The 27,668-nt window shown below is 38.0% G+C and overlaps 1 protein-coding gene across 4 annotated transcripts; it reads left to right on the forward strand.

The window, feature by feature from the left end:
- The first annotated feature begins 12,564 nt into the window (after positions 1-12,564).
- CGA (glycoprotein hormones, alpha polypeptide) lies at positions 12,565-26,930 on the forward strand. 4 transcript variants are annotated; one of them, XM_073220749.1, is made up of 5 exons: positions 12,575-12,686; positions 15,016-15,136; positions 24,803-24,909; positions 25,995-26,179; positions 26,597-26,930. In XM_073220749.1, the coding sequence occupies exons 3-5, from the start codon at positions 24,810-24,812 to the stop codon at positions 26,672-26,674; spliced, it is 363 nt and encodes a 120-aa protein (XP_073076850.1). In that variant the 5' UTR covers positions 12,575-12,686; positions 15,016-15,136; positions 24,803-24,809; the 3' UTR covers positions 26,675-26,930. The 4 variants fall into 4 exon arrangements, with proteins under 4 accessions (XP_017529317.1, XP_073076850.1, XP_036869565.1 ...); XM_017673828.3 differs by lacking the exon at positions 15,016-15,136 and having other exon boundaries at positions 12,565-12,686; XM_037013670.2 differs by lacking the exon at positions 15,016-15,136 and having other exon boundaries at positions 12,645-12,788.
- The last annotated feature ends 738 nt before the right edge of the window (positions 26,931-27,668 follow it).

Below are 27,668 nucleotides of genomic sequence, written 5' to 3' on the forward strand. Positions count from 1 at the left end.
CTGGGTTCATCCACCAAGATCTGAGATTCCACAACTTAACTCACACATTCATACCTTGAATAACCTGGTTCTAGAACATGCTCCTGTGATAACATCTGATCTGATAGTGAAACTCAGATCCTGTTGTACCCAAGATGAGTTTGTGTGTGTGTATATTTCTTTTCTCCTTTTTTAAAACAGAGAATTGAGATTGAGCCACTTGTAGGGAATGAGGCTGATAATACCTTCCAATTTGTTTCAGATGTCTTAGTATTAATTGATATTTTTTGACTCCTGCATCTTTATCAGACTGCTTGCTGGTAGAGATTTCATTGAGAGGCACCAGCATGTGTGTGATCAACAGTCCATTGATAGGAGGTGAGAGGAGTTACCTTGCCTTTGAAGCAGCAATGATGAATTTTAGAAGTCACTGTATAGCAAGAAACCTCTTATAGAATCAGAAGGATTCCTAATCCCTTTTCCCTTTCCAGGGCCTTAATTTCACCATTAGTACCAAGTGTAGATGGCATTGGGTAAACTAGTAAAGGAATGAGAAAGGAAAAATAATCACTTCATCCTAGTCCAAATATTCAATTAGAGGAAAACAAGGGAGGAAATAAACATGATATCATCTCTAATTATATCCAAGGTAGAAATACAGCCAAAGCTGTTTTTAAGATTTATCTTACTTGCTATGTTTCAGCACATCCAGATTAAATACATTTAGAGAGAATTTTGCCTTTTAGATAAATATGTTCCTATCTTAAAGATTGGCTTACCAGAAAGTTTAAGAAAGAGCTCCACAGGAAGTCACCACCAATCCTTCATAGGCTATTTAGAATAAATGAAAGATGGAAGAGCATAAAAGAGAAGCTATGCTTCCCAAATTCTGAGTGGGCCTTTATTAGGGAAATGTGAGTGTTAAATTGCCCAAGGATTAAAGAAGTAAGTGTGGCTAATTCATCTTTACTTCTGATCTTTTTTTTCTTAAAATCTGGAGAGATTAAAACCTGAGAAGTTCTCTGACCTGTTTTTCAGCTAAATTTTGTTCCCTTTAAATTTTGTGTCTTATTTTATCTCTTCTTTTCCTTCAGAACATTATTATTATTCGTAATTATGTCTTTATTTGTGTTTATTTAGTATGCACCTCCCGTATTCGAACATAGCACTGTGAAGTCAGGGATCATGTATATTTTGTTCACATATAGAATTTTGTTTATCCATCACCAGTGTCTGGGGAAACAGTGCCTGCTGCATGAGAGACAGTCCATGAAAGCTACGGAATGTAGAGTTACATCTACAGTGTTAGATTGTTATTTAACATATATGTCATACAATTTAGTTCCTTTTAGAAAATATGTATTAAATCACCCAGAAAGTCAGCATGTTAGAATCCATACCTTTAATTTACCAACTGGTCATAGTACAGAAACAAAATCTTAGATGTTGAGGATACATAAGGGAGATTAATAGCTTAAACAAATGAAAAATAACAACTCCCCAACTGTTGTCTCTCTACTGTAGCCCAGAACACAGTTTATACTGTGTACGGGTGGTGTTCTTCAATCTGTGTTGTCAGGTACTACGTTACATAAGGAATACACAATGAAAGACAGTCTTTACCCCAAAGGAGCAAATAGTCCAGGGGCAGGCACAGCGGTAAATCCCTCCCGTGTGTGATGAGTACTGGGGCAGGGCCAGGGACAAGACCGTGGGGGCACTAGTGCGGACGCTGCACTTGCACGGAGCGGGTGGACCAGGGATGATGGCCAGAAAGGAGATGCTTGGGCTGAATCATAAGGAAGACAGGAGTTCTGAGACAGCCAACACTCCAAGCAAAATCATGAGGCAGATTCAGTGCGCCATGCACAGCGTGATGTTATAAGAACAAAACGTCTCTGCAGGGGAATGATGAAAAATGAGGTTAGGGAGCGTGACAAGGGCAAAACTGAAAAGGTCTCAAGGGTCACGCTAGGAAGTTAAGATCCTGTTTCCAAAAGCAATTGCACAGTGCCCGGCAGAGAACATTGGCCATCACATTGCTGACGGTTGTGATACAGACACTGCTCACAATCGATACGGAAATCAAAAGGCATGGTCACTGAACTGATGTTTGGCATTGGGACTGTTACACTGACACCTTCATTTGGAAGAGAGAAATCCATGCTGAGGCACGAAATTTTCTGCATCTTTAAAATCGAGACATCAAAACCATGAATATGACAGGGCAGCTGTGTATGAAAGAAATGGTGAGAAAAATTGGAAAGCTCAGAAAAAAATACAGTTCATACTTACCCAGGGCTTCTCTGTGTTCCTAATATACTAATCACTGATAGCAGGAATCTCAACCTGGAGTCTAATGATGTGCTTCAGGGGGTTCTGAAAGCATCTTGAAATTTTATGATCAATTTTGAGCATATGTGCATTTGTTTAAGAGAGAGCGATTTTGAGTCTTTATCGGATTTGAAAAAGTCCACAACTCCAACTTCTAGCATATGCAACTGGGACAAAAGGACATGAAGCAACATCATTTAGGCACCGCATTGTGGATTGTAGTTGTAGTGGAAATTTCTTTTTGGGAGAATGTAGAATTGGTAGGCAGGCCAACACCCAGTGGGCTAATAAACAATCTCCTAAATCTCAATGCCTTATCATAATAGCAATTTTTTTCTTGCTCACTCCGCAGAGTAATGCAGTCAGTGGTGGGTGGTAGTGGGGGTCAGGGACTGTGCATCACAGTGCGTGGGAGGGGCTTCTGTACACACCGTCCTTTAAAGATCAGGTTTCTTCCATGTTGAGGCTCTGCCATTTTCAACATGTCACTTCAAGGGCACCCTGGCATCGTCCACGTAGCAGAGAGGAGAAAAGAGAGAGCACGTGGGGAAGGCAGGTCATCACTCTTAACTGCCTTGATGGGGAAGTGGCACACCCTTTCTCACATTTCATTCACAAGAACTAATTTTATGGTCCAAGGTCTAGGTGCAAGGAAGCCGGGAAACACAGCTTATCTGGGTGCACAGGAAGAGGAAATGTATTTGGTGAATATCTAGTTTATCGCTACCGTGGGTGTTTTAAAAAATTATTTGGATCTTATCTGCTGGTTGTGGTTTTAGTTTGATTCTGAATGAAAAAGAGGATTTGAAGTAGATATACTTTCTCAAAGACTTCACAGTTATGTATAAGGTGTTTTAAAAATTGTGTCCATTTTAATTCCACAGTATACACAGCTGTTAACTCTCCCACACAGTCAGCTCCAACAGTCGCAAATGCAGAAATAAGTGCTTGCTGAGCGTATAGTTTCCCAGTTTTAGGCTTAAAAAAATTGATTTGTTGAACTATTTAGATTAAATTCTGCCTTTTGTTTTAGGTTGGGAGTGCAACCTCAAGAACTCTGATTCATCAGCACCCTCAAAGGAAGTCCCCCAACCCAGTAACTCAGATGGAATGTAAGATACGGGTTTAAGACTTCAATACGGAGAAAAGGTTTCTCCCCATCCCCCTCTGTAACACTTAAAGGTAGCTAATGGTCTTTCAAGGTCTAGTATACTTTATTGTTGAATAGGATTCACTTTCTGTTTTCATTCTGATAAGCTCCTTTTTAAAGTACTAGTCCAGGAGCTCCTTAACTCAAACTGGAGAACAACTCAATTCCAGAGGGGAGCACAAAGACCAAGTAATGTAGGTCATCTAGGAACTTGAAAGACATTTCAAGTGACTACTTAAATCATATAGAAGATTGCTAATTAAGCACTCAGTTTAAATGCCAACTCCATGGAGTAGATTTTGAGTTACATTTAATTTTAATTGTTTCTGTTCTCTAAAAACATACCTAAGAGCTTTTTAATTTTAATTCCACAGTTTACACAGCCGTTAACTCTCCCACACAGTCAGCTCCAACAGTCGCAAACGCAGAAGTAAGTGCTTGCTGAGGGTATAGTTTCCCAGTTTAAGGCTTAAAAAAATTGATTTGTTGAACTATTTAGATTAAATTCTGCCTTTTGCTGTATCTTACCAGTCTCACAAAAGCCAAGCACGCAGATTGGTGTGTATGAATGTAATCATGGTCAGATTCTGACTTTACATGGTCTCTTTCAGACTGTAAATAGTTTCTTCTCCATTAAAAGTAGTCCTGCCTCTTCCTCTTTGTTAAGTCTGCATTCTGGCTCTGTCTTCATTTGTTCATTTAAAAAAAGTGTTGAAAATCTACTTAGCTGTGTGGCCTTGGGCAAATCATTGTGCAACTATATAGAAACTTAGCTTTTTTATTTTCGAAATAGGAATAGTTTCATAGGTTTGTTGATAGTCATCAAACCAGATGATGTATACATGGGTGCTTTGAAATCTTTCAGGGGCTGTGTAGATGCAAGCTACCATTATTAATATAACCACCAGAATTTCAGATGTGTGGAGGAGTAAGTGCTGTAGAAGAATCTTGACTTGAAGAGTCTTACTGAGAGTGTTAAGTGAGAGTGGGAGGTTGGACTCATGGTGGAAAAGGAAGACTTAAATATGTGGAGAGAGGAAGAGGAGGAGAGATCTGTAAGATCTGTCCCGAAGGAAATGCGCGCAGGTGTGAGTGAACAACTCAGGCTGGCTGGCTCTGAAGCAAGTTGTTGACCTGGATGTATTGAGGAATAAACTTAAAAAGCAAATTAGGACCAAGTGGAGAGGGTCTTTTCACCAACAAGGACCTTGAATCAATTTTTGATGAAGACATGGTGGGATGGGGTTGGTATTTTCAAAAAATTTGTCTGGCAAGGACAGTGACCAGCTGTATTAAGCCCAGTGAGAGGGCTGTCGTGCTAATCTTGGTGAGGAGAAATAAAATCCTGAGGTGGGGAGAGAGGATGGTATATGAGGGAAATGGAGCACCATCACTCTCACCACGGTACCAACACCACCCGAGCCATGGCACTGCAAGAGGGCGGCACGCATCTGGTAGGACAGGTAAGGGGGCCAGTCAAGAACGACTCCAAGCTTTACAGTTTCAGTGACTAGGAAAACGACATCATCAGCAAGCAAGATAGTACTTTTTGGGGACAGTGGGATGCAGGCTTTAGTGCTGGATATATTGACTTTGAGGGTGTTGGGGAGGAAAATTTTCCTCTACCGTTCATGGTTCTTCTAGCTGGCCTAAGAATTAAAGTAACATAAGCCAGATTAACAGGAAAAAAACAAATTTAATTTTGTGTGTATGGTGAACCCACCCAGATTCTAAAGTCAGGCAAAATGAGGTGTCATCTGAGTTAAGGAGAAGGGGGTAGGGGACTGGGACTTCAAAGGGAAGGAAGATAGTTCACAGGAAGATGAAAAAGTAAATGTTTGGAGGGAGATCAGAGTTTCTTCTTGAATCTTTTGGGCCTTAATTGTTTTCAGCTCAAAATTATCTGCATGCCAAAGTGGTACATCTTGGGGCAACTTGTTCTAGACCCCTACAGGCTCAGGATCGGTCACTTGCCACTCCTTGCTTTGAATCTTATGCCCTTATAATATGGTACCTGCACCATACTATCCACACCTTTTCTCTTGCTGTTACCTATGAATGGAATGCCCTCCCCACCTTTTTTAAAAAATTATTTTATAAAGTCAGCTTTAGTGATGTATAATCTACATACTGAAATCCTTTCTAAGATGTAAAGTTTAAGTATCAACAAAAAGATTCAGTCATGTAACCACCACAATATTCAAGATACAGAAAATTTCCTGTGTTTCTTTGGAGGCCATCCCCTCACCCCATCACCAAACACTCATCTGGTCTCTGCCTATGGTATTGCCTTTTCTGGAATGTCATATACGTGGCATCATTCTGTGCATAGTCTTTTGTATCTAACTTTTGTTCTTACTGTAATGATTTTGAGATTCATTCAGGTGTTGCATGTAACAGCAGTTTGTTTCTCTTTGTTGCTGAATTGCATTCCTTTGTATGGATGTGCCATACTTTGTATACACATTCACCAGCTGAAGAACCACTGAACTATTTTTAGTTTTTGTCTATTATGCTTAAAACTACTACAAACTTTCACATACAGGTCCTTGTGTGGACTTATGTTTTGATTCTCTTGGATAAATACCTAGGAGAGAGATTGTTGGATCATAATATAAACGTATATTTAACATTATAATAAACTGCCAAACTGTTTTCTGAAATAAATGCACCATTAGCATTCCCACCAATAATGTATGAGAGTTCCAGTTACTCTGTATCCTCAAAGGCAGTGGAAGTCTTTTTTCCCCTCTCTTGCTTTGGGAGAAGCCAGCTACCTTGTTGTTAGCAGCCCCAGGGAGAGGCCCACGCGGTAACTACCCTGTCTCTGCCCAACAGCCATTGAGGAATGAAGCTGGCCAGCAGCCACATGAGTGAGTTTAGAAGAAGATCGTTCACCTCAGTCACTCCTTGAGATGCCTGCAGCTGCATCTGTCAACTTGGCTGCAGTCTCATGAGAGATCTCCATTTGTAACCAACCAGCTAAGATGCTCCCAGAATTCTGATCCTCTGAAACTGTGTGAGGGAATAAATGTTTGCTATTTCAAGCTGCTAAGTTTGGGGTAACTGGTTACACAGCAACAGACAATACACTGAACCAGGACACTGGCATGAGGCTGAAGGATGATGTCAAATCTGCAGCCAAGATTTCATGTAAAGCTATGAGAGAATGTGAGTTTTCCATGCTTTATGCTTGAGGCCAGAGCTTCCTAACCTGGTTCTGGGACTGCCTCCAGAATGCCTCCATCAAGAAGGATAAAAATAATTTCAAAACAAGATTAATTGTAAAAAATACAGTATTTTCGGGGTGGGAGAAGGACCACATTCTCAACTAATGATGTGTTTCTCAACTCTGCGAGCACAAGGCAGTCTCCACACTGGTTTCTCACCATCTATTGGTCTACAACTCTCATGCTGTATGTTACGGCACTCCAGTCCTTTGGCAATTTTCAGGTGCATAAAATTCCTTACCTCCCACTCTTTCTCCTCTTCTTTTACCTTCTTTTTTCCTAGAACCTGACTTTTAATGTTTCACAGAATGACCCAAGTTAAACCAATTTTCATGAAATCTGATCAGGCATAGAGAAAAATAAAGAAGGGAACATTTACCCCTACTCCCATTTGGCCCTCCAATCCCAGGAAGCACATTTATCCTGGAGATGTGAGTGTGGGAAGTGTCTGGGTGTGCAGAAGGGCCAGTGGGAAATGGCTGATACATACACCTTTGTGAGTGGCAGAGTCTCCCAGTGAAAAATTACTGGGACTTGCATCAGCCTCAAGGAGACTTCGGCAGCATTTAGAGATTGAGATTAGGCAGAAACTTTCGCCCTCCAGTTCAGCTAGAGCTTGGGTATGGAGGCTGTTGGGTATGTGAGGAAAGGTGTGCCAGGGTAATGTCTGTGCCTTTTTTCCCCTTAAACATACTTTCCTTGAATAGCAGGCAAGATTTTAGGCCAGAACAACTGTCCCTGCTGGCCTTTCCTTCTTGTAGGAACTATGGGATTCCTATTATCCACACCAAAAGCATTGTTCGAAGGAAAATTCCCTTACCTCGTAAGAGTGGCTCTGATTCCCTCCCACCAAGTTCTTTACTGTCTCTAAAGCTGCACATGGCCATTTCTACAGGCAGAGAAGGAAAATACACAAAGTTTTCTGAATATAGCATCCTTACCTCTCATGACAAAATAGCTAAACCCTTAGGATAGAGATGCTTTGGGCAAACCCATGGGACATCTACTGTTTCCTAAGACTTCCCCTGCAAAATTAGGGTAGTAAATTCCACTGGGCTTCTTTTTCTCCCCTCTCATACTACACTATAAAAATAACTGAGCCTCCCTGGCCATACAACTGTTTCTTTTTTGGTTGTTGTGCAAAAGCATTTCTCCTGTGAAGCTTTTCATTGATAGCCTACTACTGAAAACTTTCTGAAATGGAAGTGGGAGGAGGTATGTGCAAAATAAAAAGAAATGCGAAAATGTTAAGCAAATTATTTTTCACCTGTGAGATCTTCCTTCCTTTCTTCAGAGCATTATTTGCCTTGTTTATTGACATTTTGGAAGAGGATTATGCATAACTGTAGCAGTAGTTGCTTTATCTCTCTGAAGGTTCAAATGACAGAGGTTGTTAGCCTGAGAAACAGGATATTTGATTATTGATTAGGCCACATGGTTCTGGCTGAAATAATAGAGACTATTCTTGGCTGCTCTGCACATGTCAAGTCGGCCTGCTTCTTGTCGGTCAGTCGTGGGGAGGTTTTGTTGCAGCTGCATATGTTAGACATCGCGTCTGACGTCGTTCTTTCAGACCGTCAGTCACCTTACCTGTGGCTGCTGATTAAAAATCTTATCTCAGCCAAGAACTGTCTGCCGCTGTGTTTGTGTCTGTGGCCATGGGATGATGGTTCGCTGCTCTGGGCTGTCTCGGTTGTGGAGGTCCATTGTGGGGTTTCAGTCGTTTGTGTGGCGTGGGCACTCATATAACTGAGACAATGATGTGCCATTTTCGATTTAGTTGTGCTACAGGGGGAGCTGAGGATGAAAACAAACCATATTCTTCCTTAACTACATTTCTGGTTTTCCAGCTTTGTTATATAAAATGCAAATTTCTCAGCTCAACGGACAGGTTTTCATCCAGTAGGTCCCGGATGGGACCCAGGGATCTGCATTTTAAAAAAGCAGCCTGATAATTCTGATTTAGATGGAATATGAGACATACGGCAAGAAACATAATTACATGGTATTAAAGAATTGAGTGTAAGTTAGGAAATCAGTTCTGTCTTAGCAGCCTTGTGACAAGTGAATGAGAATGTCAAGGGGAAAATCCTAGGGTATCTAATTGATAGCAATCAGATTGTTAACCTAAAGATGTGATTTACCTTCCCTTTGGTAATGCACTTGGTTGATACACTTGGTAGATAGGCACTAAATAATTAAACTAAACTGAATATTTAATGATCTTAACAATTTAAAAACATTTATTATCACTTATTGAACATTTTTATTAATACAAATCATAATAGGAAGCCCAAAACTAGACACCAAATTTAGAAGCATTTCAAGAAAAAAAAAGAATTATTTCTCACATGATATTATACCAACTAACTTGTTATTAGAGTAAAAGGAAGCTGGATTTCTACTTCTTTTTTTAACTGCCAAATAAATTACAAATGAATTAAAGATCAAAACTGAAAATAAACAAGCTGTATGCATTCTAGAATAAAATATGAATACTTTTTGGTATCTTGGAATTGCATAGAACCAGCAAGTCTAGAAGTTAAAGATGTTTAAAGATGGACATATTTGTCTACATAAATTATTGTATGGTAAAAATGCCATAAAAGAGTGAAGCTAAAATTATAGGTAAAATGAACAACTTGGGGAAGATTTTTGAATAGGCAGTTCACAGCATACTCATAAATGATGTAAAATTTATTAAGTGGTATTCAGCCCAGCTCAAAATTACACAAATGCAAATGAAAATAAGGTACTATTTTAATCTGTTTCACAAAAATCAACATATTTTATGGCATCAGCATTGAGGAGGGGTCGAGAAGAATGCTTAAACAATCTTTATACAAGTCTGAAGAATGTTCTTTGATCTAGCAATTCCACTTCTAAAAATGTATCTTACAACTATAATTGGACATGTAACCAGAACAAGGATAATAATTATAACATTGTTTATAAAAGTAAAACACTGGAAATGATGCAAATAATTATTAAGAGGGTTGGTTAAATAATTAATGGTCCATAATACTTTGTGCTGCTTAAAAAGTATGGTTAGATCCTCATTATCTGGATATGGGGAAAACCACCAAGATACACTGATAGGTTTCAGAAGAAGAAAGAAGGCAGGGTGTAAACAATGTGTATATTATGTTTGTATTTGTACACAGTAAATTGCCAGAAAATATGTGTGCATATACATAGAAAATGTCTGGAAATTGTTAAAAATGGGTTACTTCTTGGAATGGGAGTGAAAATTTGGGGTAGGAGGAAGACGTGTTTTTCATTGTATATGTTTTGCATTGCTTGAAAATTAAAAATCATGCAATGTATTATTGTAATTACTGAAGGGAAAGCTACTTGAAAAACCAAGGATTTAAATACCTCAGCTGTTCTTCTGATTGCAGGGTAATGTTTGCGATAATCATACTTTGCTATTAGAAAGATCAAATTATGTTTAATAAAACAAATCAAGTAAGTATATGAAACATTTACAAAGATGGTTATTTTTAAAAATTCAGTGTGTGAATGATAAAACTTCATTAGGAAAAATTAATGCATTTAGCCTGGTCTGTATGTACTTTGCCGTGTTGTACTGCTGTGCAAAGATATTCCTGACAGGCATGCCTTCTGTAGCATGATGCACTTTCAATCTTTGGAGCTAGAAAAGGTGGCTAGTTGCCCTGTCATCCCAGTGTCTTCAGCCAGTCTATCTTCCTGGTAACGGGCACTCCAAATGTTAGCATCTGGGAGGTAACTGTGAAAGAACAAGCAGGGGTTTGGAGCTCTCACCCGCCAGCCCTATCAGCTACCCGAGAGGCGGGGAAATAGGCTGTCAGGCATGGGATAGAACTGCCGATGGTGCATGAGAGCAGCTACATAAAATGGGAGATTTAAAAACATATTCGTGTTAACAGCACTTAACCCAATCATAATTAAAATTATATTTTACCAATTAGCCAAAAATTAATTTCCCCAATTATAATTTCCCCATGCTTATTTTAGATAAAGTATAAACAACAATTTATACTATACAATAGAATTTTCTCTAAATTGTGAGCACAAATGCAGAGTTTCCTTCAATTTTTATATTCTGTATCATGGTATGGAGAATTTGGGTGGGGGTGGGGGTGGGGAGTGATAGTGACTTGTGTATACATAGGGTACCTGCAGAAACCTATATAAGAAACTGAACGCATCACTCCTGAGTGGGGGGAATTGGAGGTCTGGGGAGGGGGAGTGGCCACATGTAGGAGGGGCTGTTTTGACAACTTTTTTGTATAATTAATTTTGCTACATCATGATTTTTTAAAAAAATACAACCAAACTCTGAACTTTAAAACACTATTAACAACTTTCATTAACCTTTACGACTCATCATTCTTTTTGAGAAACATGAAATAAAGATGAAATCCGTTACTAAATAATAAACCTAATGAAAATAAAGAGAACACAAGAAGCATCATTTTTACTTAGTCATCCAGATAAAAAAAGAAAGAAGGATTGAAAGAAGGTACAAACAGAGGGGAAAGACTAAAAAAGAGAGCGAGGTGCCCGAATGGAAGGGAGGTAGGGAAAGGAGCCTCTCAGAAGGCTTGTGAAGTTTCCTTCCCCTGAAACTATAAAAGCTCCAGATTTCCAAAATAAGTCTGCTAGTTGGAAAATGTGCTGCCAATCCTTTGAGATTTGAATGCAGAAATTCATGAATAATGTTGACACCCATTGTCATGGGGAAAGGTAGACGGATAGAGTGGATATTGGGAGAAACTATTGAAAGAGAATAATGGAAATCTAGGTGTAATAATGGAAACAAATCAACTAACCACAGATGATAAATCACAGAACAACTTTACTTTCTTTGGTCAGTGTCTTTACGTTAAACAGGAGTTGCTCTTTATATCACACAGATCTCCTAAGTGCTCCCCCAGGAAGGTCCTTGGTAGTTTATATCAAAACAGGTTCCTGCAGAAATGGTACTGAGCAAAGTAGATGGACAAAGGAAACTGTCAAGGCTCACTCTCTGGATAAAAGTTGCAGCCAGAACATAGTGGATCTCTGGCAACTTGCTGCACTGATGGACAGTGACTGCACTGGGGTATGGGGGTACTTGATAATATGAGTAAATGTAGTAACCACACTGTTTTTTCATGTGAAACCTTTGTAAGAGTGTATATCAATCATACCTTAATAAAACATTTAAAAAAAAAAGTTGCAGCCGGAGCCTGAGGACCTGGGCACTGTGTGGAGAGACGCTGGACCTGGAATCTTGGAGTGAGGTGTCCTGCAGTTAGCAAGCCATAACACGTGTATTTTCTCTTTAGGACAAAACTGAGCTTTATGAAAGTGAAATGAAAAAAGAAAGGCACAAATATTGAGAGCCAATCATACTTCTCAGAACCACCTCATAGCTCTCCAGGCATCCTTACCAAATCCATTTAATTTTAGAAAGTCTAAATAGGTGTGTGTTTTATTTTTCTGTTTCCTACTAGAATAATACTGTAAGCCTAGAAGTGCTCTATATCTTATCTGAAATGTACAGTTCATCTGTTTTAAGTAAACATCAGGTACTTAGCTAATTAAATGTGATACTTGGAGGATCTTGTTTATAGGAAAGTGTCAACTTTCAGGATGTTGTTTGTAAGTCTCAATAAAATTAGATAGAAAATGACGGTGTACTCCCTTTTCATAGGCTGACCTTGGGGTCATCACCACCTGAAAATAGCTCAAAACAAAAAATGATCTAAGGGTTGAAACAAGATAAGATCAAACTGATGTCATGGTAATTACACAAAGTACCATTCAGTCATTGGATGGAATTTACTGTTGATCCCTGGGCTTAGAAGCAGGTGGGAACATGCAGTCTTTATTACTCTGCCATTATAAAAGACAGGTGAGGACTTTATTGGCTGTAGTTCCTGAGAAATCACAAGAGGAAGCTAAAATTCTTCAGATCCACAATCAACTGCCCTGAACACATCCTACAAAAGGTCCAGAGGGAGGTAATATGAATGAAACAATTTTGGGGATTTTAATTAAATGACAAGTAAAATATTTGAAGATATAGAGCATCTATGCATCAACCTTAGTAAGAAGAGAGACAGGTATTTATACATTTTCTTTTCAGCCCTTTTGACTGAATTGAGAGGAAGTCTGAAAAACTGTGGTCTGGGATCATAGGCTAAGATGTTATCTAACAGAAGCCAGAAACCAAGTCTCCCGCTAAGATGTGTGAGTGCCTGTCAGTACCTAAAAATGTTCCTCAAGAAGTATTGGAGGTCATTTGAAAGGCATTCAGTTCAGAGGTAAGGTAGAGGGCGAATAGACATTATATGAGTTGCTGATTCTGTTTTATCATCAGTTTTTAAGTGATGCATACCTTCAAGACGGCCAGTGATAAAGCAGCTCACCTGTTCAGCCCAATGAACAGAGCTTCTGATATCTTTGAATAGAAGTTCTCGTGTAGACTTGAAGAGTAACACTGAAGTTTCTTCAGTAACTTTATTTCCATTTTCTTCTCTTATTAAATGCTATAATAAGAGTCAGTATGGTTTCTCTCACTATTACGGATCATCTTGCCATTCTGAATCATTTGCCCAAGTCTAACTGGCTTGTTCCAGTGACAGTTTCTGGAAACTTGCTAAGCTTAGTTATGTTTATATGAGCACTAGTTGAAATGGCATCTGGTTGGGAAATTGAGACTAGAAAAATGAAAGTGCTCTTTTGTCTCCCCTTATTAGTGTGGAGGAAAGGGTTTAGGCAGATGGGGAGAATTATGGGCTGACACTGTGTGGGTCTCTTGGAAATGCAGAAGCACCATTTCATCTTCATAGGAACTTTCAACCTCATAGAACTCATTGCTCTATATGATCCTTTTCCCACACCAAAGTAAGGTATTTTACATTAGAACAGAGGAATCTCTTAAAGTTTCTGAAGGTGTCTTTTAAATTTATTTGACAAAACACCAATTCAATTTTTCAAAATATTGGTCACCCAAATTACACTTTAATACTGTGCTGCAGTCTTGAATTATTTTAAAAAAGGTAAGAATAGTCACCATTTATGAAATGTTGACATGTTTTCATTTCAACTTTAACTTTGGTTGTGGTTTAAGTTTCTTTTCTTTTTTCTTTTTTGCAGTAATGTATTGGCTGAAATTTTGAGCTAGATTTCATACCACTTCCTGCTGAAAAGAGTAGCATATGAATAATACTAGAAAAGCAATTATGTGCCAGAAGAGATTCTCTGTTTCAATGTGCATTTTTTTTTCAATATGGGATCAAGTTTACATGAAAACTAAAAGTAATAGTAGGGAAATAGAAGTAGCAAAATTAGAAGGCAACGTGTATCTTGTTCAAAAGAAGACCAAGATAATGCGCTTCTACAGAGAAAACATATAGGAATCAACAGATGTTTCCAGTGAGAACAGCATGACCCGTAGCACCAAACTTTCATTTTTACAATTTGTAACTCCTAGAGTGGTTTTCTCTCAACTCGTGATCCTTGCAAGTTCTGGTTTTGGTGTGTAACATTTCAGCATTATCCCTTGAAGGTTGCAGAAAATAATCCCCTAATTCCTTGGTTCATTAGACTCAGAGATAACAGAAATGTTCCAGCATCCTTAATACCCTGGGGTGTGAGGACGAGGGCTTAGGCTGGACTGGGAGTGCAATCAGGGGCAATACTGGGAATCAAATGAGAGTAAACAATTGTATAACATGATCCATGTGTGACTCAATATCCTAAAGGAGGAATGGCTTAATTGTGTACTTCCAGGCCATAGGGGAAGTACAGGTAGAAGGGACTCACTGTCTTAGGATCATATCACTTTCCAGGTAACTTTGGCAAATTCTTTTAAATTTCTGAAGTGTCATTTTCTAGTCTGTAAAATAGGTGCCATAATAATGCTTTCTTCATAAAAGTGTAAAGAGAATCAAACACGGGATATGTCAAAGCCAATGTTTCTCTCATTTTCTCCATGCCCACCAATCAGACACTAGTCCTAATAATTAGGTTAGCTATAAAATGCCTCTTTATCCAAATGAAATAGCTTTATTAAGGCTGTATTTGAATGTCAAATACATACGTAAAATTAAAAATTACATTGGCAAGTTATATTTAAGATAGCATGACCTAATGTTGCTCTAAAAAAAAGATATCGGCATCTTATTTAGATATATGCCACCTGAAAAGGCCGTTTAAGAAGTTCATTGTAAAGTATAAAGATTTGGAGACAGTATGTGAGGTGTGGTTTAAAGCCTGGAGTTCAGAGTTGTGGACACATTCTAAAATCTTGGCTCTGCCAGTGATGAATTTTGTGATTTTGCATAGGTTACTTCACTTCCAGAATTTCTTTATCTGCCAAAATGAGGGGCTGTTATGAGTCTTCAGCATATTTGTGTGATCAAGGTGCCCCAAAGAATATCTAGCTCACACAAGTGCTCAATTAATGGTAGGTATCATTTTTAAAGTGTAAATTGTTATTATTACCAAGTCCATTATAGCAGATACTCTGTAGCATATTAACTTCAAAAATTTTTGCACATTGTTACATTTCCCCTAAGAGAGTACTTGAATGTATGTTATATAAACAACCCCCCACAGAGGAAAAGTACTAGGAGAAAGTAGAGAGGCAATATTGGGGTCCCATATCTCAGATCCTGGAGGAGAAATTTTGTTGTAAGAGTGAGCGGATATTTCAGTTTTCTATTGCTGTGCATCCAATTACCCCACATCTTGGTGGGTAAAACAACAAGTTACTATCTGCCAAGGTTCTGTAGGTGACTGAGCTCAGTTACTAACCTGAGTTACTCATGGGTTTGTGATCAGACAGTGGCTGAGGCTGCAGTCATCTGAAGGTTCAACTGGACTGGTCATCCAGGATGATTTCTTCCCTCCTTGCTTCTTGGCCTCCTCCTCTCTCTCTCTGTGGCATCTCACTCCCCAGGGTTCTCCATGTGACTCTGTCTTTTCATCGTATTGTGGTCTTGGAGTAGCAGCCCTTCCTACATGCAGCCAGCTTCCAGGAGACAGAAAGCAGGAACTGCCAGGTCACTGCAGGAATACACCACAGCTGGCCCAGTGTTGCTTCTGGCATGTTCCATCTGTCTAAGTAGTCACAGGGCCCACCGAATAGGAATAATAGTGTACACGCCACTTTTGGATGTGGGGAGTTGGTGGGGGGCAAGGTCGTGCCGCAGAGGGAGTTTGTGGACAGAGATCTTTGTGGCCGTCTTTGGGAGTAGGACCTGCACGGCAGCGGAAGCAGGGACAACGAATCACAGGGGCTGCTCATCACAGCTCCTCTGCTCTGTAGCTTGTAAGAAAGGCGCCAGATTAACACATCAATAGTCTGGACCTGTCTATCCTATTACAGAAAGACTTTAAGACAATTAAATATGTTTTTATGCTTTCATCCTTTTAAATGGAAATGAAACTTGGTGTGTTAAAGGTTGCCTGAAAACAGCTCCAATAAACCTAACAAAATACAATGCCCCAATTTTAAAAGTTACAAGAAAGATTCTTATATTGCTTAATGCTCCATATAAAGCTTTTCTGGCCTTTGGAGGTTTTACTTTTCTGAGTGATAAATTGACACTATCCAATGTTTTATTTCTGATAGCATTTATTATTATAATAATGCTCATTTAAAAAATTGGGTAATTTTAATCAACAAACATTTGAAGTTCTCATTTGAAACAATATTTTATGGCGTATAGAATTTGTTCTATCAGAATTTCTTATTGATTTAGTAGGCAGACCATTTTTAAAATGCTGATGTGCTAGGAAAACCAGAAGGTTAATGGAAAAACCAAGATTTCAATTACATAGTTATGTTAACATTGTCAAGTGCTTTTAAATAATAATGAAAGTAGAAAAGCCCCCAGTTTTGGTAAAGCCTAGCTGTACAAGCTATGGTGTGCTGTGTATTTCTCGAGACCCTTTTTTTAACTCCTTTTCTCTCCATTTCATCTGTAAGACAACTTGAATCCCTTTAAAAATTTCGTGAAGGCACAAAACACTGGTTGATAAACAGAAATCCCATCCCAGTGAATGGTGTGACTTCCCTTGGCCTTATTTTCCTCTGGACACTGGACTCTCTGGGGTACCCTGTTCGCTGCCCATACCTGCTGGGGGAAATGATGAGGACTACTGAATACATGAAGCTTCTGCACCCAGGTCAAAACACTAAAATATGTGTTTACTCTACAAAGTACATGTTCTTTATTCTCATTTGCCTTTCATCTCTCCATTTTCACATTTGTCAGCCTAACAAATGTCTCAGTGTGCACAGACACTTTGACCCTAGCACTCATCACCTTAACTCACAGTTATTTACCTTTTATCTGGGTCAGATACTAGGAAACTTATTCATATTTGTATCACTCGTACTTGGCACAAGGCCTGGCATGTAGCCAGTACTTATGCAAAGTCCACCTTCCAAGTGTTCACTTTGGACCTTAAGTTTTGTACTTAACAATGCTGAACTTCTGTCAAATTATCCCCTAACCATCTCTTTATGAGACAGAGAAAACATTAACTATCTATATCAAAGAATGGATTAGGGGAGAAGAGATGGTTTGTGGGAATTGTAACCAGTCACTCTTCATGCCCCCTAATCTGTCAGTCATCCCTTGTCACCACCTTTGGGGAAACCATCAGGGAATGTGTTAGTGGGCTTCAAGGTCACTTTAGTCCAGGGAGTGAGGTTTGAATGTCTACTTGGAAGAACGGGGAATGTGGAGGATTGGGGTTGGGGACTGGAGTATGACATCAGGAAAGACTCACTGCTGGGCCTGGGGGTCGGAACGTTTCAAGAACAAGGTAAAAACCCCACTTAATGCAACATGAGAAAAGAAACCTCCTTGCCAGGGTCACTCCAAGATGAGTTTCTTGACCACTGACCCCGGATTTCTAAGATTCATCCACCTGGAGACAGAAGTGCTCACTTGGCAGGAGGTAGAGGTGAGCCTGCTCAGGGGGGCTCTGGGGAAGCTGTGGGATCAAGGATTCCAAACTTCCCACTGTCCCTTGTGGCTTTCCACCTTCAAAATTTTCAAGGCTGAACTATTGCTATCTTTTCTGGACCAGGCAAGATGCTAAACCTCATAGACCTATCCTTTGTTTAATACGTGATCATTAAATACCTATCTCATGCCATGCAGTATGCTGGGGGTTAAAAGGTTTACTTGCAAGGTTCCCTTTCATTAGTTACTGTTATCTGAAGCAGCCTACATTTCCTCCTCTTGACAGTTAGCTGGGTTAGCTTGGGGCTCATGAAGTGCAGCCTTAGCTTAATCCTCTAGAAGTCAGTTAGCTTCAAACTCTTTTGTTCACAAAGAATTATGCCTTTAATCCTAGCCAGTCATCTCAAAAATGTGCTATGAGTCAGTTGGGCTTTCTGGTCTGTGGAGAATATGGGTGAGTCACCCCAGCTATCGCCACCGTTAGAGAAACCGAGAACCTCTCTCTCTGACAGTAAGGCGGCAATGGCGGCACCTTTGCAAGTGAAGAGCAGGAGCTCAGGTTGTACCAAGTGCCTGTAATCTTGGAACGATCTTCACTATATATTTATGTGTACTATATATGTGTGTATATATTCATGGGTACATACAAATATGTAATTGTATATACACATCTACTTTTATATCTATAGATAGATAAAAACATACTTGTCTTGAGATCTTTCCATAATAGAATACCCAGGTGGGATTATTGATGTGTCAATCCTGGCACCTTACTTTATAAGGGTTTTTTTTCCTGTGATAAAAGCAGAGCAGAGGAGCTGGGAAGAGGAGCTCCCTGTTGTTTGTCATCCTTGTGTTTTCACTGCCGTTCAGGTTGCATTTCCCAAAGACGACCACCGAGATACCTCTCCGCATACATTTCTTCTCCGTTATGACCTTCCCCCTCCCACACCAACAAGTGGTGTATTTATTGTTATGCCCCATTTGATATCTGGAATAGGCATGCATGAAAATGTAGGATATTTGATGTGTCAAAATGTATATTGATGGGTATGTATATACGCATATATGTCTTGTATGGTACACTGGTAGAATATTTACTGATTTCATATACTGTTTAATGTATCATTATACATAGTCATAATAAATAATATTATGCAACCATGCTAAATAATACTAGTAAATTATGGCAATGATATTGCTTTATACTTTCAAGATTGTTATCTATTCCTTGCAGAGTCATATCAAGAATCTAAATGTGTGTACATATATAGTTTGACATAAATGAAGAGACACCCGATTTAAATCCTACAGTTCTTATATATGCTTTTTATTAGTGCTTTCTTTTGAATTCTTATGAATTTTAGGTCTTTACATAAAATGGTTCTTACCTGTGGCATATTTAACACTTGTGGATTCACATATTAGCATAGTGAGAATATACTGTCTCTAATGACTTTATTATCTGGAAATATTTTATATTTAAACATTTATTCTAAGTCATCATTTAAGAGTTATCTTGTTACTAAGTGTGAATGGCAACTCTACAGTAGCAACTTTTGATTCATTTTATTATTACTGCTCCAAAGTCCCAATGCCACATAATTGTACCTATTGTGTGCAAGGCATTCTAGGGAGGTGTGGATTAGAGGGGTACAGTTTCTATCCTTAGGGAGCTTTCACATGGATGAGAAGCAAACATGTATGTAACTGGCTGGAATTCAGTACAGACTTTGAAACTTCATCTAAGAATTATAAGCAAAGGGATAAGTAAATGCTATGGACAGTTATTTATTCTGGCTTTGGGTTGGGTGAAAGCTTCACAGCGAAGCTGGCAGCTGGGCAGCTCCTTGATTCTCTGAAGTGGATAGCTGAGCAGAGGGAGAAAGGCCTCAAAGGCCAGGCTGAGAAAATACATACTTTCCGGGACACATGACTGTGATGTGGCAGGAGGTAAGGGCATGTTGAGTGAACACTGGAGATGCACTGTGGGGTCAGATGTATAGAATCTGTGATGTCTGCAATGTACTCACTTGAAATAACGAAAGAATCAGAGGTTACTAGATCTGATTTAGATTGAGCATATTTTGCAAAATAGCATAAATCCCAGCTGAGTGTGATTATTTTTACTGTCCTGATTCTTAATGTTTTTCTTCCAGATTTCCAAACAGAAAGACCTGAAGTTGATTAGGATGATAAAATGATTTATTAAAATGTTTCCAAAAACACCTAGAATTTGAGGGCTAAATCCCTTTCTGCTTGGGTTAATTTTATTTCTTTTTAAAATAAAGGCAAAGCTGTTCTGTTGTGGAAAGCTCTGGCACTGGTGACCTTCGTTCTGCTCTTCCAATCTTCTCTTCATTTTATCATAAAGCAAATTTTGAAATGTGCACTGACTTCATGCTCTCACATTCTGCAATCTTGTTACAAACGTTTCTCTCTGAATTAATTCGGATAAAATTGTTCACTGCATAATGCTAAATTTTCATAATATATGAGTTGCAATATCAAAGGACAAAAATGATACTAGTTTAAAAAGGAAACCAGTTTCAATTCTGGAATTTTCCTTGTGCCTTTGGATATCACTTAATCAGTGGTTTCGAATTTTTAAGTCCCCAAAACTGCTTGTTCTCATAAAAATTATTGAAGAGCCCAAAGAAACTTTTTAAAATGGAGATACATTTATCAGCATTTACTTATTTAGAAATTATGTTAGAAAAGGTTTAAAAATATTTATTCATTTAAAAACAACTCAATGATCACATGTTAAAACAAATCACATATTTATAAAAAAATGACAATTTCCGTAACAAAACAAAACAAAATCAGTGAAAAGAGTGGCTTTGTTTTACTTTTGTAATTTTTGAAAGATTGGCCTAACAGAACATAACTGTATTCTCTTGTGCTTCTTCACTCAATCTGTTGTGACATCACGTGTCCATGCAGTCTCTAGAAAGCGTCTCCAAACACTTTGAGAGGATGACTGTGAAAAAGGCAAATAGCATCTTAGTGTTATTATGAAAATTATTTTGACCTCAAAGAACCACTGATAGGGTCTAGGGTTCTCCAGATCACCCTTTGAGAACCACTGATTTAGATCAATATTAATTTATGGTTAGTTAGGTATGATGGTAAATAAACTCATATTTCCTGATGTTTAAGTACATACATTAGGTAGAAATAATTACATGTCTATGTTTTACCCTTACCTGTATTTACAGTCTGCTTTTCTACGTTATAAACTGTTAGGTTCTGCTGTCTGACAAATCATTTTTAAAAGATATATGGATTGATATAAATGCATGTCAAAAACACGGCCTGATATGTCAGTCTATATGAAAAACAACCACAAGATTGACTCACATGCAATTTTAAGTCTCATTCTGAAATACGTTTTTTTTTTAACTTTTTGTTTTGAATAATTATAGATTTAGAGGAAGTTGCAAAAAAATGTACAGGGAAGTCCCTTTAACCATTTCCCCTGTGTAGATGAGTGTGACAGCCATCACAATCAAGATACAGAACTGCTCCATCACCACAAGACTCTCTACTTCTTTTTAGTCATACTTAATTCCCTCACCTCCCTCCCCAACACTAACTCCCTGAAACTGCCCATCTATTCTACATCTCCATAATTTTGTTATTTCAAGAATGTTGTATAAGTGGAACCATACAGTACGCAACCTTAACGCTACACAATATTCTGAGATCCATCCAGGTTGCTTGTATATCAATAATGTGTTCCTTTTTGTTGCTGCATAGTGTTCTCTAGTACGGGTGTACCACGCTTTGTACAACTACTTCTCTGTTGAAGGGTTTTGTTTCCAGTATTGGCTATTATAAATAAAGCTTATATGAAACTTCCTATACAAGTTTGTTTGAACATAGTTCTCATTTCTCTGAGATAAATGCCTGGATGCATCTGTTGGATTATATAGTAAGTGCATGCTTAGTTTTGTAAGAAACTCTCAAATATTTTTTCAGAGTGTGTGCACATTTTGTATTCCCACCAGCGATGTCTGAATTATCCTGTTTCCCTACATCCATGCCAGAATTTGGCATTACCATTATTTTTTATTTTAGCAATTCTAAAACTCATTGTAGTTTTAATTTGCAGTCCTTAGTGGCTGATGATGTTGAATACTTCTCACAGTCTTATTTACATCTCTTTATCATCTCTAGTGCAACACCCATTTCTAATTGGATTTTTTAAATTGAGTTTTGAGAGTTCTTTATATATTTTGCATATATACTAGTCTTGTTGGATATGAGGCTTGCAAATATTTTGTCCAAGTCTATATCTTGTATTTTTATCCTCTAACAGAGGATTAAAGCATAATCCGGATGAGATCCAGTTTATCAGTTTTTCTTTTATGGGTCACATCTTTGTTGTCAATCCTAAAAACTTTTAATCTGGATGAGTTCCAATTTATCAGTTTTTCTTTTATGGGTCACATCTTTGTTGTCAACCCTAAAAACTTTTAACCAAGTCCTTGGTCCCAAAAGTTTTTCCTATTTATTTTTCTAAAATTTTTATACCTTCACATTTTACATCTAAGTCTATGAATCATTTTGAGTAATTTTCATATAAGGTATGAGGTCTGCACTGAGGTTTGTTTTGGGTTTTGTTTTGCCTACAAATGTCCAATTGTTCTAGTAGCCATTGTTGAAAGGTTGAATTCCTCTGTTAAACTGCTTTGGCATCTGTGTCAAAAACCAGATGGGCATACTTGTGTAGGTCTATTTCTGCATTCTCTGTTTTGTTGCATTGGTCTATGTATCTATGCCTCTGCCAGTATCATACAGTTTTGATCACTGTAGCTATATAATATCTTAACACTGGGAAGAGTAATTCCTTTCACTTTGTTTCTAAAATTGATTTAGTTATTCTAACTCCTTTCCTCTTCAATAATAATAATCTTGTCTATGTCTACAAGAACTGTGTTGGGATTTTGATAGGTATTTTATTAAACATAAAGATCAATTGGAGATAATTGACATCTTTAATACGGTAAGTCTTGTGATCCATGAACATGGTATGTTTTCCATTTATTTAGATCTACTTTGATTTCTTTAATCATTATTTTGTATTTTTCAGCATCTAAAACTTATACATATTTTGGTAGATTTATGCTTAAGCATTTTATTTTCTTTGGAGCAATTGTAAATGGTATTCTGTTTTTATTTTTTCCACATTATTGTTGTTAGTATAAAGAAATGTAATTTATTTTTGTGTGTTGATCTGTGTCATGCAGTCTTGGTGGATTTACTAGTTAGTTCCAGGATCTTTTTTATAGGTTCCTTGTTTTTGTCTTTTTTTTAAACATAGATGATCATGTCATTTAAAAATAGGGATACTTTAATTTCTTCCTTTTCAATCTGTGTACCTTTAATTTCTTTTTCTTGTCATATTGTGCTGCCTAGAATTTATAGTACTATATTCAGTAGAAGAGGTGAGACTGTATATCCTTGCTATGGTCATGATCTTGGGGGGAAAGCACCCAGTTTTTCACCATTAAGTATGATGTTAGCTGTAGTTTTTTGTAAATGCTATTTATGAAGTTGAGAAAACTTTTGATTCTTGCTTACTGAGACTTTTTATCATGAAAAAGCATTGGATGTTGTCAAATGTTTTTCTGTGTCAACTGATTTATCATATGATTTTTTTTCTTCTTTATCCTATTGCTATGGTTTATTACATTAAGTGATATTCAGATATTGAACCCCCCTCACAGAGGCGAATTATTCCTAGTTGATCATGTTGTATAATTCTTCTTGTACATTGCTAGGTTCAATTTGCTATTACTGTTTAGGATTTTGCCTCCAAGTTCAAGAGTTTTATTGGTTACTAGCTTTTATTTATTTATTTTTTTATACTGTATGTGTCTGCTTGTGTTGTGAGAGCAATCCTGGTCTCACAGAATTAGTTGGGAACTGTTCCCTTTTCTATTTTCTAAAAGAGATTATGTAAAGTTGGTGTTAATTCTTCTTTAAATATTCTGGATTGTCATTTTATTGGTAATTGATGACTTGTCCCTCTTATCACTCATGGTTTGAGCATAAGTAATCCTTAACACGTCTGTTTAGAAAAATAGGGATTAAAAACCTGCCCTTTATATCTTACATGAGATTTTTCTAGGACATGTGGGCATACAATACAATTCCTTTCTCCCTATTCTCAGATGCAGTGAGGTCAGTGCCTGGATATGGTCAATCACCCAGCTGGGTAGCCTGATCTCATGCCCTCACAATATTTAGGTAAAGCTGTATCTATAGACATAAATAAGTTAAGAAGTGCATTGAGGGAAACTAGCATTCTTTGCTGTCTACTCTTGCCACATTGCTGGGCTAGTATTTACTGTTGCACACTGGTAATGTGCCTTAGAGCTCACCTACTCCTGGTGAATAAAAAGCAGGAGAGGCATTGTCCTTTCTGTTCTCCCACCTGGGAATGTGGGAATGGTGAGGATGGGCTCAAATACTTGTATATATATAAGTTGATCTATCTGTCTATCTATCTATCTATCTATCTATCTATCTATCTATCTATCTATCTATCATTTATCTATCTATCTATCTATCCATATATTATATATATATATTCCTATATATTATCTTGTTTAAGTTTCATGTTTTACAAATAAGGACTCTGAGTCTTCTTAACAGGATAATATATTTAAAAAGAAAATTTACTGCTGTTATCATTAAGCCCGGTTCTACTGGTTTATATGAGAAATGGAAAGATTCAATTCCCTAGCTCTTTCCTAAAAAGATTTCTTTTTTTTTTTTAAATATACATGGCTTTAGAGTATGTTTGGAGCTATGAGCAGAGAGGTCAAGATACTGATGACTATACTACTATTTTAGGAGTAATGCTAAAACTACTGGTTGTTGAAAGAACAAAACAACAGTAGACTCATAGAAAATGAGAACTGACCAAGGGGGGAAGGGTTGGGGTGGGTGGCAGGGGGAAGGTGAGAAGAATAAAGGGGCACAATAATTCACAGTCACGATTTAAGTTGGTCATGGGGATGGTAGTACACCATGGAGAATATAGTCAATGATTCTGTAACACCTTTCTATGTAAAAGCTATTGTTATGACTGCTAAGCCAATTTTAGAGTAACCTTTTTCCCCATGTCTGTTTTGCAGGAGAGCCATGGATTATTACAGAAAATATGCAGCTGTCATTCTGGTTACATTGTCTGTGTTTCTGCATATTCTCCATTCCTTTCCTGATGGGGAGTTTGCAATGCAGGGTATGTGACCAAAGTTGGGTTTGTAGTAATAAGAAAAGCACATATTTCTACACATCCATCAATAACTCCATTAATTACATTTTTACTTCTATTTTTTTATTAAAGTGTCATTGACATACAATCTACTTCCCTTTCAAGTGTGATAAATCTTTGCTGCTGGATATATATCTAGGCACTTTTAGATTGTAAACATAAAATTAAATTAGGTTCAGAAAAATGTACAGTGAAAATAATGTCTAACATGGTTGTTTAAGTAGCAACCTGTACATTTTTATCTGAAATAGATTCTTATTATTCTTTATCTGAGTTTTACAAGCAGAAAATGTTCTTTATTCAGTTAGCTCAGTTATTTTATTTTTTTTACAATTCTCCCAGAGGACCTGAGAGGATTTTAGCATTGCCCTTGTAGATGAATTTTCACGTCAGTTAACATGTGAGAAAAACAAAAACCATTTTATGCAGTAAATTTGTTCTGCTGTGTTGTTTGAAATATATCATGTAGTAGCTGATATAATTCCATCTACTATGAAATTGTGAGCTGCAGTTCTTTATGGGTTTTTCTCTAGTCAAGTGGTAATATTTTAATCCCAGCTCCCAAGTGCAAATGTCTGACCTAATATCAGGCTCTCCACACTCATCAGGCTTTCTTAATTCTGGCATATTTTTCTCTGTCAATATTTGGAGTTTCTATGGGAAGAAAAACAACAGCAGATTCTAAAGGGGAAAATATTTTGCTTCTGGGCAAAACTCTCGTTTCAGATGAGCGTGGTGTTTTCATCTGTCAAGTTTTGTGTTCCCTATAGGATACTATCAACATTGGGGTAGAGAATCCATGCTTGCAAAGAATGTGCTACTATTGAGATTTCTCATGCATACCTATAAAAATTGTCTCCCATGAAAATAACTGGAATCAGTACAGATAGATATTATACATATAGAATAACATATAGCCAAAAAGTATTTGTTTATATTCCCTTTATTTCCAACGGAAAAAAAAGAATATTTACCATGCACTAATGAGGAAAAATTCAATTTCCTTTTGAGTGATTTTTGGATTACTTTGCTCTTTGCCTTTTTTATAATAGGTTGCCCAGAATGCAAGCTAAAGGAAAACAAATACTTCTCCAAGCTGGGTGCCCCAATTTATCAGTGCATGGGCTGCTGCTTCTCTAGAGCGTATCCTACCCCAGCCAGGTCCAAGAAGACAATGTTGGTCCCAAAGAACATCACCTCAGAAGCCACATGCTGTGTGGCCAAAACGTTTACCAAGGTGAGAACTTAAAAGGCCCTAGAAGCTTCTAACAGTCCAACCAAAGCAATGTCCCCAGAGCACATCCGTGGGGTTCAGTGGCGGAGGTATTTAAGGGCCGATCTTATGTTGGGCATTTGTACAGGGAGAGGTTGCATTTGTCCCCATTAATCAAAATGGTCAGCAGCCTGTGGGTCCAGGCTGGATTCTTTCAGAATGAAGAGAACAGGGGGTGGAGGTGATGCAGCGTAGGTTGGGAGAGAGTATAGCATGCTGCACAGTGCAGACCTCACCTTGCAGAGTGACGTTCATCAGCGGAAAGGGAGAATGTGCATATGAAGCAAGCATCTATTTAGTTCAGCTGGCTAGAGGCTATTTTACATTGCTCCGTTTTGCATGTCACCTATCTGTCTGTCAATTTTTTTCCTTTCTTTTCAGGCCACAGTAATGGGAAATGCCAAAGTGGAGAACCACACGGAGTGCCACTGCAGTACTTGTTATTATCACAAATCTTAAATATTTCACAAAGCGCTGTGTCAATGACTGCTGATTTCCTGGAATGGAAGATTAATTTGTTCAGTGTTTATGGCCTCGTGAGACACAACCCTGCTTTTTCCCTACCATACTACTTTTGACATGCTTCAAGGATACATCGCAGCTTTACTGCCTTTCTCTTTATCCTCCAGTATAATCAGCAGTCTAGCTCTTTTCATTTGGAATAAAATACAGCATTTAGCTGGTTCCACTGGCAATAAAATCTTTTAAATCATCATTCTGTCATTGGATTCTAAATTTTTCCTTAAAAGTTAAAGCCAGTTGCTTTTGATAGGATTCATTGAAGAGAGGGAGCCAGTGGCTAAGCTGCAGCCCCATACACTCCACGACCTGACGCTGGAGACCCTTGGTCCCACTGAGCCTTCCAGAGCAGGCTGTGCATCCTGCTGCTAGCGAGCTAGTTATAAGGTGGTCCATTAGGGTAAGGGAAGACAGTGTGAGAACGTCTATTCATTTTTATATTGCCCCTTTAAATTCCCATTTTTATGGGTTGTATAAACGCACAGAGACATTAGTATGGTAACACATGTATAAAATTTATAAATGAGTAATTGTGCACATATTGGGGAGGTCTGGTCAGGAATTTTCTAATGGTAGAAGTGTACAATCAGAAAAAAATTAGAGAACACTGCTTTAGGGTTTGGGAAAGATAAAAAAGCCTTTCCAGCCTGAAGTTTCTACCCATTTGGATTATGTCTAGAAAAAAATAATTATCTTTTAGTGGTAGCCAGGTGGTAACTGAATGGTGGTTAAGGAAAGAGTCTTGGCTAGAATCGGGTATTGCTCCAAAATTCCAGAGGCATCAGCTTCTACATTCCGCCTTCCACGGTCTGGATGGGAATGAATAAATGATAAGCAAAGTACCCACTGAGCCCTCATTGTGGGCTAGGTGGAGTCCCAGGCACTACCATTCAGCTCTGTCCAAATGCTTCAGAGCAGGGCCGTGCTTCAAAGC

This window comes from Manis javanica, chromosome 13 (genome assembly GCF_040802235.1).
Source record: "Manis javanica isolate MJ-LG chromosome 13, MJ_LKY, whole genome shotgun sequence".
Classification (NCBI taxonomy): Eukaryota; Metazoa; Chordata; class Mammalia; order Pholidota; family Manidae; genus Manis; species Manis javanica.

Bases quoted from the DNA above. Each gene is read 5' to 3' on its own strand.
- CGA (XM_037013670.2), top strand. From the start codon at position 12,724: ATGACAAGTAAAATATTTGAAGATATAGAGCATCTATGCATCAACCTT. The intron at 12,789-24,802 runs GTATTTATACAT...TCTGTTTTGCAG, and splicing joins CTTAGTAAGAAGAGAGACAG to GAGAGCCATGGATTATTACA. The intron at 26,180-26,596 runs GTGAGAACTTAA...CTTTCTTTTCAG, and splicing joins TGGCCAAAACGTTTACCAAG to GCCACAGTAATGGGAAATGC.